The 15,179-nt window shown below is 48.4% G+C and overlaps 1 protein-coding gene across 1 annotated transcript in view; it reads left to right on the top strand.

The window, feature by feature from the left end:
* The window catches only part of IL15RA (interleukin 15 receptor subunit alpha), a 45,288-nt gene that overhangs the window by 16,424 nt on the left and 13,685 nt on the right, over positions 1-15,179 (top strand). The window contains exons 3-5 of the mRNA XM_063134633.1: positions 9-65; positions 13,887-13,922; positions 14,580-14,634. Of these exons, the coding sequence (XP_062990703.1) occupies positions 9-65; positions 13,887-13,922; positions 14,580-14,634 (148 nt within the window). The remainder of the gene's footprint in view (positions 1-8; positions 66-13,886; positions 13,923-14,579; positions 14,635-15,179) is intronic.

Here is a 15,179-nt window from a genome sequence, read left to right as displayed (position 1 = left end):
CCAACAAGGAGATCCGTCACGGCCCATTCCTCAGCCTGAAACCACAACGGAAGATTCCAGAAGAGGTAGGACCGCTTGGCTTCTTGTCTCTGCCAGGACTAGGGAGCGTTGACAAACATATTTTTTAAAAGTAATTCAAATACTAAATTTTCCTTAAACATTTGCCCCAGAAAAGTTGGCGTTGGCAAAAAATCACACCGATTTAGCAGAGGAACAAGGTTAGGGTGACCACATGGAAAGGAGGACCGGGCTCTTGCATCTTTAACAGTTGTATGGAGCAGAGAATTTCCGCAGGTGTCATTGTTATGCACGCAGCACCTGGTGAAATTCCCTTTTCCTCACAACACTTCAAGCTGCAGGAGCCCTGCCCTGAGTGACCAGATACAAAATAGGGCAGGGCTCCTGCAGCTTGAACTGTTGTGATGGAGAGGGAACTTCAGCAGGTGCTGCATGCGTACGAATGACACCTGCTGAAATTCACTTTTCTATGCACCTGTTAAAGATACAGGAGCCCGGTCCTCCTTTCCAAACGGTCACCCTAAACAATCTGCCCGGGGGAAGGGCAGTGATGCTTCCAGGAGGTTTCCGGCAGGCCTGTTCTGCTTGCATTCCCCACACGCCTTGTTTCCTTGCAAAAATCGCTGTGATTTTTTTCGCTGCAGTAGCAAACAACATGGCAAGTGGTACCAAAACAGACAGGGGCCCCCACATACAGCCTGTGTGACCCATCTCTGAACTGAACCTTGGAACAATGACTGCGGAGGGCGGGGGGGGGGGAGGTCCATGCCGGCTTCAGAAGCTGTTATTCCAGACCGCTTCACCCGCTCCAAAGTGCTCAGCTGAGGCCTTCTGTCCTCCTCTGGAGGTATGTGGCAAAGCCCAGCCCTTCGCCCTGCCTGCCTCAATTCTTCTCATATTTATTTATTTATTTATTTATTACATTTTTATACCACCCAATAGCCGAAGCTCTCTGGGCGGTTCACAAAAATTAAAACCACAATAAAACAACCAACAGTCTAAAAACACAAATACAAAATACAGTATCAAAAGCACAACCAGGATAAAACCACGCAGCAAAAATTGATATAAGATTAAAATACAGAGTTAGAACAGTAAAATTTAAATTTAAGTTAAAATTAAGTGCTAAAATACTGAGAGAATAAAAAGGTCTTCAGCAGGCAACGGAAGGAGTACAGTGTAGGCGCCAGGCGGACCTCTCTGGGGAGCTCGTTCCACAGCCGGGGTGCCACAGCAGAGAAGGCCCTCCTCCTAGTAGCCACCTGCCTCACTTCCTTTGGCAGGGGCTCACGGAGAAGGGCCCCTGTAGATGATCTCAAGGTCCGGGCAGGTACATATGGGAGGAGGCGTTCCTTCAAATAATCTGGCCCCAAACTGTTTAGGGCTTTGAATGTCAATACCAGCACTACGTCATAAGCGGTGACGTAGATACTCATGGCCCGGCGTTCCAATCCAGCCCTCCAGAGCTCCCCAGGAGGCCACGCCCTTTCTTCTAGCCTCACCCCCTTCCCCTCAACTACCTAGTATGGCTTTGGTGTAGCTTTCCTCCCCATGTGTGAAGGTCAAAACGCCGCTTCTAAGGCTCAGTTACTGGCAGAAACAGCTTTAAGCTGAGATATGCTGGTCCTTTTGGTCCGCCCCTTTTGCCTCTGGCCCCGCCCACCCAGAGCATGCGGCCCACTGGAGCTTCCCTGAAGTTGAAATCGGCCCTCGGGCCAAAAGAGGTTCAGCACCCCTGTCATTGGCTCTTGCCCAGAGCCGTCCTGCTTTCCCCTACACTATCTGGGGCTAGCAGGTCACAGGTTCTTGTTCCTGTTATTTATTTATTTATTTATTTCATTTCATTTCTATACCGCCCAATAGCCGGAGCTCCCTGGGCGGTTCACAAAAATTAAAAACATTCAAAATATAAAACAAACAGTATAAAACCATAATATAAAATACAATATAAAAGCTCAACCAGATAAAAACAGCAGCAGTGCAAAATTACAAATTTAAAACACAAAGTTAAAATTTATTTATAGACTGTTAAAATGCTGGGAGAATAAAAAGGTCTTCACCTGGCATCTAAAAGCATATAATGTAGGTGCCAAGCGAACCTCCTTAGGGAGCTCATTCCACAGCCGGGGTGCCACAGCAGAGAAGGCCCTCCTCCTGGTAGCCACCTGCCTCACTTCCTTTGGCAGGGGCTCACGGAGAAGGACCCCTGAAGATGACCGTAGGGTCCAGGCAGGTACATACGGGAGGAGGTGTTCCTTCAGATAGCCGTTTAGGGCTTTAAATGTTAGTACCAGCACTTTGAATCGGGCCCGGACCTGGACTGGCAGCCAATGAAGCTGGAAAAGGACTGGCGTGATGTGGTCTCGTTGGCCAGTCCCTGTTAGTAACCGTGCTGCCCTGTTTTGTACCAGTTGAAGTTTCCGGACCGTTTTCAAAGGCAGCCCCACATATAATGCATTGCAGTAATCCAAACGAGAGGTTATCAGAGCATGGATCACTGTAGCTAGGCTATCTCTGTCCAGATAAGGGCACAGTTGGTATATCAACCTCAGCTGATAAAAGGTGCTCTTTACCACTGAGTTCACCTGTGCCTCAAGTGACAGTTCTGGATCCAAGAGCACCCCCAAACTACGGACTCGATCCTTTAGGGGGAGTGCAACCCCGTCCAGGACAGGGCAAACATCACCTCGCCGGACAGATGAACCACCCGCTAACAGCACCTCCATCTTGTCTGGATTGAGTCTCAGTTTGTTAGCCCTCATCCAGTCCATCACTGGGCCCAGGCACAGGTTCAGAACAGCCACTGCCTCACCTGGCTTTGATGAAAAGGAAAGGTAAAGCTGGGTATCATCTGCATATTGATGACACCTTAGTCCACATCTCCGGTTAGAGGTAACAGCCTGGGGTATTGGCCCCTTTGAGGACCAAACGTGAGGGTGGTTTTAACAGCATGTATGATTTGAACTCGGGGCCCTCTGTCAGCCGTAGTTGTGGAAGGAAAGGAAAGGAACCTCTCGTGCAAGCACTGAGTCACTGCTGACTCTTGGAGGGACGCCAGCTTTCGCTGATGTTTTCTTGGCAGGCCTTATAGCGGGGTGGTTTGCCGTTGCCTTCCCCGGCCGTTATCACCTTTCCCCAGCTAACTGGGTACTCATTTTACCGACCTCGGGAGGATGGAAGGCTGAGTCGACCCGAGCCGGCTGCCTGAAACCAGCTTCCGCTGGGATCGAACTCAGGCCATGGGGAGAGTTTTGGCTGCAGAAACTGCTGCTTTACTGCTCTGCGCCACACGAGGCACCACCGTAGTCGTGGGACTCGCTTAATTCTGACTCATTTGCTTATCGGTGCTTTGCATGCAAACGGACCTCCCAGGACTCAAACGACAGGCTACCTGGTAGGCAGAAGCTGTGGTTTATAAATCTAATAAATTAAACTAAAAGGAAAAAAACAACCCTACTAGGTACACTGCAAAATCTCGTAATGAGCCCCGTTCAGTTCCCCTCACACATTTCTCCTCACACGTGCAAGGACTCTGTCGCAATGGGGCAGAAGAGAGACCCACAAGTTAATTGTGCTTTGTGTAGAGAAGTTGTTCTTTTTGTCTGTCCTCCTGTACAGCAAAACGACCCATTCGCCGGTGAGAACGTTATTTATTGATTGATTTATTTATTTGTGACATTTCTATAACTCCCAATAACCAAAGCTCTCTGGGCAGTTCGCAAAATTTAAAACTCAACACGGCCAGGCATCCTAGAAAGCCTTTGAAAGTGGAAAACAGAATAAAACCAAAAGGAAAAACCAGGGTCAAAGCCAGCAGCCGTGTAAAGGTCCCCAAAACACAATGGCCCCATTCAGAAGACACCTTAAACCTTGGCTTTAACCACGGTGGTTAAGCCAGAAAGCCAGGCTGTGTTCAGAAGACACCTTAAACCATGGCTTTAACCACGGTGAATAAAGGAAAAAAACTTATTCACCGTAGTAAAGCCATGGTTTAAGATGTCTTCTGAACACGGTCTGGCTTTCTGGCTTAACCATCATGGTTTAAGGTGTCTTCTGAATGGGTCCAATAACACACTAACAAAAATAAATAAATCGAAGGACTAGAAACCAGTGGAAACTGCAGGCTCTGTGCATCTTCCAGGGGTGGCGTGTGTGTGTGTGTGTGAATGGAAAGTCCACAGATTCCTGTCGGTATCAATACAGAGCCAGTGTGGTGTGGTGGCTAAAGTGTTGGACTGGGAGTTGGGAGATCCGGGTTCTAGTCTCCACTTGACCCTGGAAATCCACTGGGTGACTTTGGGCCAGTCACAGACTCTCAGCCCAACCTACCTCACAGGGTTGTTGTTGTGAGGATAAAATGGAGAGGAGGAAGAGCATTATGTACACCGCCTTGGAGGAAAAAAGGTGGGATATAAATGCAACAACAACAACAACAACAATAATAATAATACAGTAGGTCAGGATTAAGGATTACAGGAGGAAGTGTTTGACTTGATTTTAATTTTCATTTGTAATTCTTACAAAAGTACGGCAGAAGACACAGCACAAGAAAGACAGTAAAGAAACGTTGGAGGGCATATTAAAGCATCATGCTAAAAAATGTTTTAAAAGGATGACCAAAGTTTGTGGTTTTTATGCTTTTGATGGTTTAAAAATTTTGTATATTTGGTTTTAATGTTCACTGTTTTTAACCTTTGCAAGCTGCTCAGAGAGCTTCGGCTATGGGGTGCCGTGGTATATAAATGTAATAAATAAATTCAAAGTTTGGTGGTTACAAGGTCATCCTTTTTAAAAAAATAATCATAATAACAGCGTGATGCTTTGATAGATATGTCCAAGCAAAACCTCTGGGTGTGGGTGTCTGCATTTGGGCCTGATGTTCAGTAGAACATGTACTGATAGGGACAGTTTGAGGACCAAGGAGGGATCCGCACGTCGCTCCCGGAGCGCTTCTATGCGACCCCAGAGCACCCCGAAAACAATAGTCTGACTTCCCTGTAAAAGAAACGAGGAAGAGCCGTCCATGCCACCGCTGCCGCCGACGAGGAGAGCTCTCCGCCGGAGAGGAGAGCTCGGCAAAAGAAGGTGGGGTGAAGAGCGGAAGAAGCTCTCTACCCCGCCTTTTTTTGCCGAGCTCTCCTCTCCGGCGGAGAACTCTCCTCGGCGGCGGCGGCATGGATGGCTCTTCCTCGTTTCTTTTACAGGGAAGTCAGACTATCGTTTTCGGGGTGCTCTGGGGTCGCATAGAACCGCTCTGGGAACGACGTGCGGATCCCCCCCAGGATGCTGATATCTTGATTCAGTAACTAAACTCAAAACAACTTCCAAGCACGTCCCTGCCATTTGCCTAAGAAATTGTACTTACCATGTTGTAGAAGCAGAGACCTCCACACCAGAAACTCCAAAGGCTACTGGTGTAAACCCATCCGTGGTCTCCCTACACCCATACGGAAGCGAGGCCACCTCACAACCAGCCGCAGGCCCTGCCAGGGCACCGTACGGGACTGCCAAACCGTCGTCGGGTACACCTGCCGTGCCACCAACTGCAGCTACCGAGGTTGGCACTTCTTCCGTTGTCTCGGCCACCGAAAGCCAAACACTGCCCCAAAGAGGCAGCCCACAAGCCTCACAGGCCCAGACTAGCGCGGTCCCTACAGCAGGAAACAGATCGACGGCTGTGTCACCTACGGGCGCCACAGTGAATGCCACACCGCCATCCAATACAAGCGTTCTGCAGAAACGAACAGGTTTGTCTTCAGGCGTAGTCCAGCAACTACGGTCATCGCTGCGGCCTTCTGAGGACATGTCCTCATTAACACTCTTTGGTCACATTACGTTATGTGTCGTCCCAAAATCTTCTAGAGTCCAGAGTCCTGCATTTCCCGTATACATGTGCTTTTCTTCTGCCAGATTCGTATACTTGGGGAATATTTTTTTTTCCCTTTCTCCACCATCCATCAAGCCCTGCTTATCCCCCATGCACGTCCACGTTAACACTCTTTTGCCACATTTCATTTAGGGCTGTGCACCGCCTCGGGTCCAAACCCCGAATCCAAAGCAGATCGGGATGATTCGGATCGGGCGAAGTCCGAGGTGGCCCGAAGCCAATTGGCTCTGAAGATTCGGGGCACTTTGGAGGCAGCTCCACCCGCCCACCAGTCTCCTTACCTGCCTCCACCGTCCACCGCCCTTGGGTCCAGCGGCTTCCACTGCCGCCAATGCATAAGATGGGTAGTAGGCCACGCGGCTTACTTCCGGTCTTATGCAACGGTGGCAGTGGAAGCCGCTGGATGCAAGGATGACGGTGGAGCAGGTAAATGGGGAATGGGGGGAGGGGGGCTTACCTGGTGCCTCCACCATCCGCGGCAATGGACGGCAGAGGCACTAGTTAAGTGGGGACAAAAAACTCCCACGTCGCCTTGGAGGGTCCAAATTTCACCTTGGCTTTGGCGCTGAGGCCAGTCAGGAACCCCCAAGGCGGATCGGGGCTGTTTCAGGGGCTCCAGATCAGCCTCCAAGGTGACCTGCACAGCCCTAATTTCATTACATTTCCTGCACTATTCCGGACTCCATAGTCCTGCATTTCCCACATACATATGCTTTTCTTCTGCCAGATTCATATACTTGGGGAGTATATTTTTTTCCCTTTTCTCCCCAATCCATCAGGACCTGCTAATACTGAACTCGGTGCTCCCGTGCCGATAGCGTTGAAAACAAAATGGGGACACCGAGAACCAAAAGGGAGGTTTCAGCATGCGTGAGAGGGCTCTGAGGTTTGCAGAAATAAAAGAAAATGTCTTTCAAGAAGACAAACCTGAAAAGGCAACCCTTTCTCCAAAAGCAAGAACAGCAGCCCAGTGAGAATTGAGCACGCTCAGTGGTTTCCGAGACCACAGTATCTTGAGTGTCAGTTGGAAAAGAAAAATGGGGCAGGCAGTAGCGGAGTGGCTACGCTTGCTTAAGGCCCTTTACAGCTTATAATATCCCGCAGGAAATGATCTGGCTGGCTGGAACCTTGAACTAAGTGACCCTATGGAAAGGAGGGCAGGGCTCCTGCACCTTTAACAGTTGGGTAGAAAAGGGAATCTCAGCAGGTGTCATTTGTACGCCTGCAGCACCTGCTGAAATTCCCTTTTCTATACGGCTGTTAAAGATGCAGGAGCCCTGCCCTCCTTTCCATAGGGTCACCCTACTTGAACAGAAGTGCTTCTATTAGATGAGGCTGTTATGTTGCAACATTTTGTTGTATGTCACACCTGTAACAGTGCAGTTGCGCCGGGTATCTGTGCTTTTCTTCCCCAACTCCATACAAAAAGAAAAGAAACCAAGGTGGGAAGACCTTCATTAGGAATTGTGACAGAGGCAGGGTTTTAAGCTTCTGCTGGTAGACTAAATTCTCAGAATCCCTTTTTAAATCTAAAATATTTCTAGGCCACTTTCCCACTGAAACCTGCTGATTGAGGGACGCTGGGAATCGCAGTCCAGCCCGTCAGGAGAACAGCAGGATGGTTTAGTGCGTAAGGGGAGGGCCGTATTTCTGCATCCCTGCGATTCAGAAGTTGGCAACCTGACTTGGCATCACGCACACAGAAGCAAAGTGCCTGGTGACCTCAGACAGATACGTCTGGACTATTCCCAAAACTCTGGAGTTAATGTCCCAGGGAGCTTATGAAACTGTTCTTAAACGTCATAGGAAACTAGCCTCAGCATGATCTAGATCAAACCAAAGTTCGATCTAGTCCTAGCGTTGTTTTCCAACTGAGAGCCAGCCAGAGATGCTCTCAAGAATCCCATTATTTTTTCATCCTCTGGTGCATTAAACTGTGGGACACCCACCTACCGCTCCAATGATGTCCCCTTGGCCGGACCCCAGTAACATCTGTTTCCCATATCCTTCTGGGCAGCATCTCAGATATTTCAAAATGCATCCAGAGCCCCGTTTGCCGTACGGCCTTTTCTCTAGGAAAAGACATTCCTTGCTTATTTTCCTCAGTTCGTCAGCCTTTCAAACACGGTGATATCTTTGCCCTTCTCCTCTGAACTGATTCCCTCTCAAAAGATTGGGTGGGGTGGAGAATGCAACATCTGCAGCCTGATCATAATCACGTCTCAGACGTCAGACCTGTCAATTTCGTTCAGAGCAAGACTTTTTTTGTCCCTGAAGTAGTCACCATGGGTCTCAGCTAGATAATTTCATCCGACAGGAAGAGCTTGTACAATCAAATGTTCCCCCATGCAAAAAAAAAAAATTAAAATCCCTGCATGTAGAAAATGAGAGTGTCAGGGAGAAGCTAGACTAGAACCTCTTTTCCTGGAGATGCTAGTTTTCTATAAGCAGGGGGGGAAACCTATATGGATAAGCATTCACTCTTGTCATACAAACACACCTCTTATAGTCTGTAGTGGTAAAGATCAGGATTTATCACCCTAGCAGAAACTGGACATACGTAGGTTCAGATGTCTGCCATCCCGATGTCAATGCAGACCAGTCTTCCCCTCCACCTCGGGTGCCCTTCAGATGTGTTGGACTACAGCTCCCTCTAACACATCTGGAGAGCATCTGGTGTGGGATGGCTCAGTAGACTTGGGGTTGTGCAGACAGTAGATCTGCAGCTATTTCGGACTTCAACTCCCAGCATTCCTGATGATTGGCCATGCAGCAGGGGCTTCTGGGAGCTGACGCCCCCAACATCTGGAGATCTGTCTTCTGCCCACGCCTGGTGTAGCTAATACTGAACTAGATAAACTAATGTCATGCAGCAGCTTTGTAGTTAAGGTCAGCAAGAGGTGAGCAGAGGGTATGTTTGGTTTTCATAATCATTGAGCAAGGATTTCTGACTCCTAGCTGTTTAATAATAGCAGCCACAAATTTATTTATTTGTTTATTACATTTTTATACCGCCCGATAGCCGAAGCTGTCTGGGCGGTTCACAAAAATTACAACCATGAAGAGCATAAAAACAACCAACCATCTAAAAACACAAATACAAAATACCATATAAAAAGCACAACCAGGATAAAACCACACAGCAAAAAATGATAAAATATGGAATTAAAACAGCAAAGTTTAAATTTAAGTTAAATTAGGTGTTAATATACTGAGAAAATAAAAAGGTCTTCAGCTAGCGACGAAAGGAGTACAGTGTAGGCACCAGGCGGACCTTTCTGGGGAGCTCATTCCACAGCCGGGGTGCCACAGCGGAGAAGGCCCTCCTCCTGGTAGCCACCTGCCTCACTTCCTTTGGCAGGGGCTCACGGAGAAGGACCCCTGAGGATGACCTTAGGGTCCGGGCAGGTACATAAGGGAGGAGGCGTTCCTTCAGATAACCTGGCCCCAAGCCGTTTAGGGCTTTGAATGTCAATACCAGCACTTTGAATCGGGCCCGGACCTGGACTGGCAGCCAATGTATTTATTTATTTATTTATTTATTACATTTTTATATGTAATTGTAGAAGGACTGGCGTGATGTGGTCTCACTAATGTATTAATGTATTCCCTCCCTAAATGCTGAAATAAAGAGGGGGGGAAACACTTAGTGATAACCTGAAATGGAGTTTTGGTGTAGAAAGACTCCAAATCCCATTCAGTTCATGTATTGGCATTCCTGGACGGAACATTCTTGAATTCCAAGTGTACGTCTTTTGTACCAGGCTCCAGTGAAAGGCTCTTGGCCGGTTTTCTATTTAAAAAGAAAAAAGAACCAAAGTAGATTCCATAATCCTGACACCTGCCCACCCCCGGAGACAGATAACCTTTGCATAGCAGCGAATCCCGCTTTGAATGTGTCATTTAGGCCAGAGACAGACAATCGCGTCCCAAGTGAGTCAAACGTAATATGAGAAGAGGCATCGTAGCCGGTAGCATACAGCCCTGTGCCATTTGTCCTGTGGTTGCCTCCGGTCGGGCCGTTTCTGTGGACACAGACGCACCAAATAACCATGCACAACCTGGGAACACAGAAGATGGTCTGAAGACATGGTCCAAAGGTGCTTGATGCACCGTCTGGAAGCTAAGCAAGTCTGGCTCTGGTCAAGTGCCTGGATGGGAGGCTTTGGAACCCAGGGTACGACACCTTGAGACCCGAGATGAATTGCATCTTCAGGGATGACCTGCCAGGGAAGGGCGAGGCCAAAAGCAGAAAGTGCTGGGCGAAAATACCCCAAATGCCAGTAGATTTTGTGAACTGCCCAGAGAGCTCCGGCTTTTGGGCGGTATAGAAATGTAATAAATAAATAAAGTTCTTACTGCCAGGCATAGGTGTGCCCAAGGGGTGTGCTAGGTGTGCCCGGGCACACCCTAATGTCTCACGCAATAAGCACCAAATTGAGGGGGGCATTGAGTGGGGATCCAGACACAGCAGGAATGGTCTTCCAGCTGCCCTATGGCTGCTCCATTTCCACCACCCCTGGTGCGCGCCGTGCTTCAAAGAGGCCAGGATGAGGGCCCCCAAAGGCTAATCACCTCGTAAGCCCTTCCTCCGACCAGTGTCACCACGAAGCCTCACCGGTGCTGAGGCTTGAGAAGCGTCGTCTCATTCCCGCCCCGCCTGCAACGGCCCTCCTGCAGTCAGGCAAGCCGAACGCAGATTAGGGCGTCAGTGTTTAATAAATAGATGAATAAAAATAATGTCCTTTATTCATTTATTTATTTATTGCATTTATATACCGCCCCATAGCCAAAGCTCTCTGGGCGGCTTACAAAAGTTAAAAACAGTAAACATTAAAAACAAATATACAAACTTTAAAAACATAAAAAGCCTAAAAACACAGTACCCTTATAAAAACAGCTATTCTGGGGTCCATTAAAAACAAACAAACCCGGCTCATGTTGTTAAATGCCTTGGAGAAGAGAAAGGTCTTAACCTGGTGGTGAAAAGATAACAACGTTGGCGCCAGGCGAGCCTCGTCGGGGAGATCGTTCCATAATTGGGGGGCCACCACTGAAAAGGCCCTCTCCCTTGTTGCCATCCTCCGAGCTTCCTTCGGAGGAGGGCCTTAGATGTAGAGCACAGTGATTGAGTATTCAATAAATGATCACTTTTAACCACCCTAATGTAATGTGCTGCGCACGCCTATGGCTGCCAGGAAGGAAGCCTTTCAGGAAACGACCCAATGAGCAGGGGGTTGGACTTGATGGCCTTATAGGCCCCTTCCAACTCTACTATTCTATGCTTCGATGACTTGTTGTCTGGGGAAAGGGGGGTGGGGTGAAGAGAAAGAGGCATAGGGCCACCTGGGGAGGGGGCAGTTTTGGCCCCCGGTTCTACACCCCCTAGAATCATAGATTAGTAGAGTTGGAAGGGGCCTATGAGGTCATCAAGTCCAACCCCCCGCTCAATGATATAACGCAATGAAATGACAAAAGGAATAGTGAGAGGGGAAAGGACACCAGAGGCCACAGTGCCTCTATTACACCACTTCAATTCTCTGGAAAAGTTGAATCAGTCTCCTGTGTTAGATTACCGCCACCTCATGCCGCCCCTTTCCTTTCCCGTCAGATCTCCTTGATTCCTGTCTGTTCAGCACTCAATCCCTTCCTTCCTTCCCCATTTTCTGAATGTCTCTTTCTGCTTCTGCTGCCCTCCGTCACAGCTTCCCCATCTGCTTCCGTTTGGCTCCCCGCTGCCTGCGCCCCATATCTGTGCCTTGACTGTCAATTGTCGTCGTCGTTCGCAGCACCTGTCGCGCTGCAATAATCATATCCGCCTTTTTTGCAGCAGCATTACGATATGGGCTGCTACTGGGGATGGCACAGTTAGTTGCCGGGGTGGTTGTGTTAACGGGTGAAGGGCTGTGTAGTCAGAGGTGCACCCCAGACTCCTTTGCAAGGTCACTGGGCTCACTAAGTGGCACAGATCATAGAATCATAGAATAGCAGAGTTGGAAGGGGCCTACAAGGCCATCGAGTCCAACCCCCTGCTCAGTGCAGGAATCCACCCTCAAGCATCCCTGACAGATGGTTGTCCAGCTGCCTCTGGAAGGCCGCTAGTGTGGGAGAGCCCACAACCTCCCTAGGTCACTGATTCCATTGTCGTACTGCTCTAACAGTCAGGAAGTTTTTCCTGATGTCCAGCTGGAATCTCGTACAGATTGGGGCAGTCTGAAATGGCCTGATACAGAATCGGTCCCCGGGTGATTCATCTCACATGGAATCATATGTGCAGGCTGGGAGCAGACCTTGAAAGCTTCAAGGAATATAAGAAGTGCCCTGATGCTGGATCAGACCAAGGGTCCATCTAGTCCAGCACTCTGTTCACACAGTGGCCAACTACCCATCGGCCAGGGATGAACAAGGCAGGACGTGGTGCAACAGCACCCTCCCACCCATGTTCCCCAGCAACTGGTGCACACAGGCATACTGCCTCAAATACTGGAGGCAGCACACAACCATCAGGGCTATTAGCCATGGATAGCCTTTGCCTCCAGGAATTGATCCAACCCCCTTTTGAAGCCATCCAAATTGGTGGCCATCACTACATCTTGTGGTAGTGAGTTCCATAATTTAACTATGCGCTGTGTGAAGAAGTCCTTCCTTTTATTTGTCCTGGATCTCCCACCCATCAGTTTCGTGGGATGACCCTACCGGGTTCCAGTATTTTGAGAGAGAGACCCCAGTATTCGAAGTGTGGTCGCACCATAGATTTGTATAAGGGCAGTATGATACTGGCCGTTTTATTCTCCATTTCTTTTCTTATAATGCCTAACATGGAGTTTGCCTTCTTTACAGCGGCCGCACACTGGGTGGACGTTTTCGTCGAGCTTTTCCACCACAATCCCAAGATCTCTTTCTTGTTCGGTCACCACCAGCTCAGATCCCATTAGGTTATACTTGAAGTAGGGTTTTTTTGCCCCAGCGTGCATCACCTTACACTTGCTTCCATTGAACCCCATCTGCCCTTTGGACGCTCACTCTCCCAGCTTGGAGAGACCCCTTTGGAGCTCTTCACAATCCCTTTGTGTTTTACACCCTTAAATCTGCATTCCTGCTGCAACAGTGAAACAGGATTGAAACTGGTTTGCAAACAGAGCAAGTGCCCTCTGTCATCCCGTGTGACCTTGCACGAGGCCTTAGGGTGCACCTCTTGGATCGTGCGAAACCTCTGGGGATGGCTATTTTGACTGCCGTTCAGATTCCGTTTGTAAAACTCACAAGAGCAGACTTCTCGGAGCAGAGAGAAGCGTTTTTGCGATAAAGCGGTTGCATTTCTGGTCTTGCTGTGCGGCCTTCTCCATGCAACAGGCTGTGAATGGAACAGCTCCCTAGCACATTTCCAGATGTGTTGGACTGCAGCTCTCATAATCTGGCTGGGGGATTGTGGGAGTTGTAGTCCAACCCATGTGGAGGGCACCAGGTTGGGGAACACTACTCTAGAAGCAAAGCAGTTGTGTGGAGTAGGAGGAGGGTGTACAACTGTCTAAACTCAGAACTCAAATGAAAAACACATCCTTTTTTTAAAAAAATCTTATCCAAGAGAGCAGCTGCAATGACATAAATTATGCAAATGAAGCATATTTGCATGTTTTGCATAGTTGATTATGTAAGTGTGAATTCTAGGGAGTAGCGAGCAGTGCAGCAGAGCCCTGTCGCTAGCTTCTGACCACTTCTCTCTGGCTTTTGAGATTTTATTTCTCATATACCCTTAGACCTATTTTCTAACCACAAGGGCTAGAAACTTCATTTTTTAAAAAACAAACAACAGTGATACCTCACAAAACCAACTTCTGTGCTCCATGCCAAATGTTTGCACATGCTTGGGAGCTAGAGAATACACACCCGCTGGGGTTTATGCATGCCTACTCGCTAAAAGAACGACCCAACATGTTTTATATATTTAATATTCGTCGTTGTTGTTTTCCTTTTTGTGCAGACGCTCTTTACGGCGGGATTGTACCCACCATCCTAGGTAAGGAATTCTTCCGAGTGTATGCATTGTACAAAGTCATCTGATCTTGGAACTCACTACCACAAGATGTAGTGATGGCCACCAATTTGGATGGCTTTAAAAGGGGAACGGAGAAATTCCTGGAGGAGAAAGCTATCCATGGCTACTAGTCCTGGATAGCTATATGCTACCTCCACTACAGGAGATAGAGGTTAATCACACAAGGCTGAAATCCCACCTTCTTACCGGGGCTTCCTGCTTCTGGTTTCTTTCTGGGATTACGATGGGCTCTTTTACACATTGGAATTGAATTGAGAACTTCCTTTCTCTGCACTGTTCTATCTGTTTTATTATACAGCGCCATCTAGAGGCTCAGTGCCATCATTTCATACTGCCGACATCTCGCATTGACCTTTCTTATCGCCTTATCTCCGATTGTTTTAAAAGCGGAATAAAGCTGAAAGAGCATTGGAGACACTTTGGAAGTTTGACAAAGTCATGTAAAAGACCCGCAAACTTCCATGAGTGACCCAACCACGACCACTCATTTTTCATGTACTATGCCCGGGAGTTGTAGACTTGTAATCCAATTCATCAGGAGGATGCCTGCTTGGGGAATTCTGTGTAGGAAGACTGTCATACACCTAACAATTAACTTTAATTGTCTTTCTCATTTAGTAGTACTGGTGTTCATCGTAGGTGCCGTATTGTGGAACCGCTGTAGAAGACAAGGGTAAGTTTTCTTTTTAACATAACATCATTGGACATTGCTTTATGCAGAGTCTGACCCTCGCTCCAGCTAGCCCAGTATTGTCAACATGGGCTGGCAGCAGCTCTCCAGGGTTTCAGACAGGAGTTTTTCATGGAGATCGAACCTCTCCATGCAGACCATCTGTTCTACTAGGAAGATGGGCAGGGGGCGGGGAAATGGTGTCACAGCACATGGAAAGGCGAGGGTTAACCATTCCCTCTATACTATAGCTAATGAGCCTCGTGTGGCGCAGAGCGGTAAAGCAGCAGTTTCTGCAGCTGAAACTCTCCCCATGGCCTGAGTTCGATCCCAGCGGAAGCTGGTTTCAGGCAGCCGGCTCGGGTCGACTCAGCCTTCTATCCTCCCGAGGTTGGTAAAATGAGTACCCAGATAGCTGGGGGAAAGGTAATAACGGCCGGGGAAGGCAACGGCAAACCACCCCGCTATAAGGCCTGCCAAGAAAACGTCAGTGAAAGCTGGCGTCCCACCAAGAGTCAGTAATGACTCAGTGCTTGCACGAGAGGTTC

Source organism: Elgaria multicarinata, chromosome 9 (assembly GCF_023053635.1).
Source record: "Elgaria multicarinata webbii isolate HBS135686 ecotype San Diego chromosome 9, rElgMul1.1.pri, whole genome shotgun sequence".
Classification (NCBI taxonomy): Eukaryota; Metazoa; Chordata; class Lepidosauria; order Squamata; family Anguidae; genus Elgaria; species Elgaria multicarinata.
Note: the sequence above shows the minus strand (reverse complement) of the source record. Positions and strands in the feature narration are given on the sequence as shown.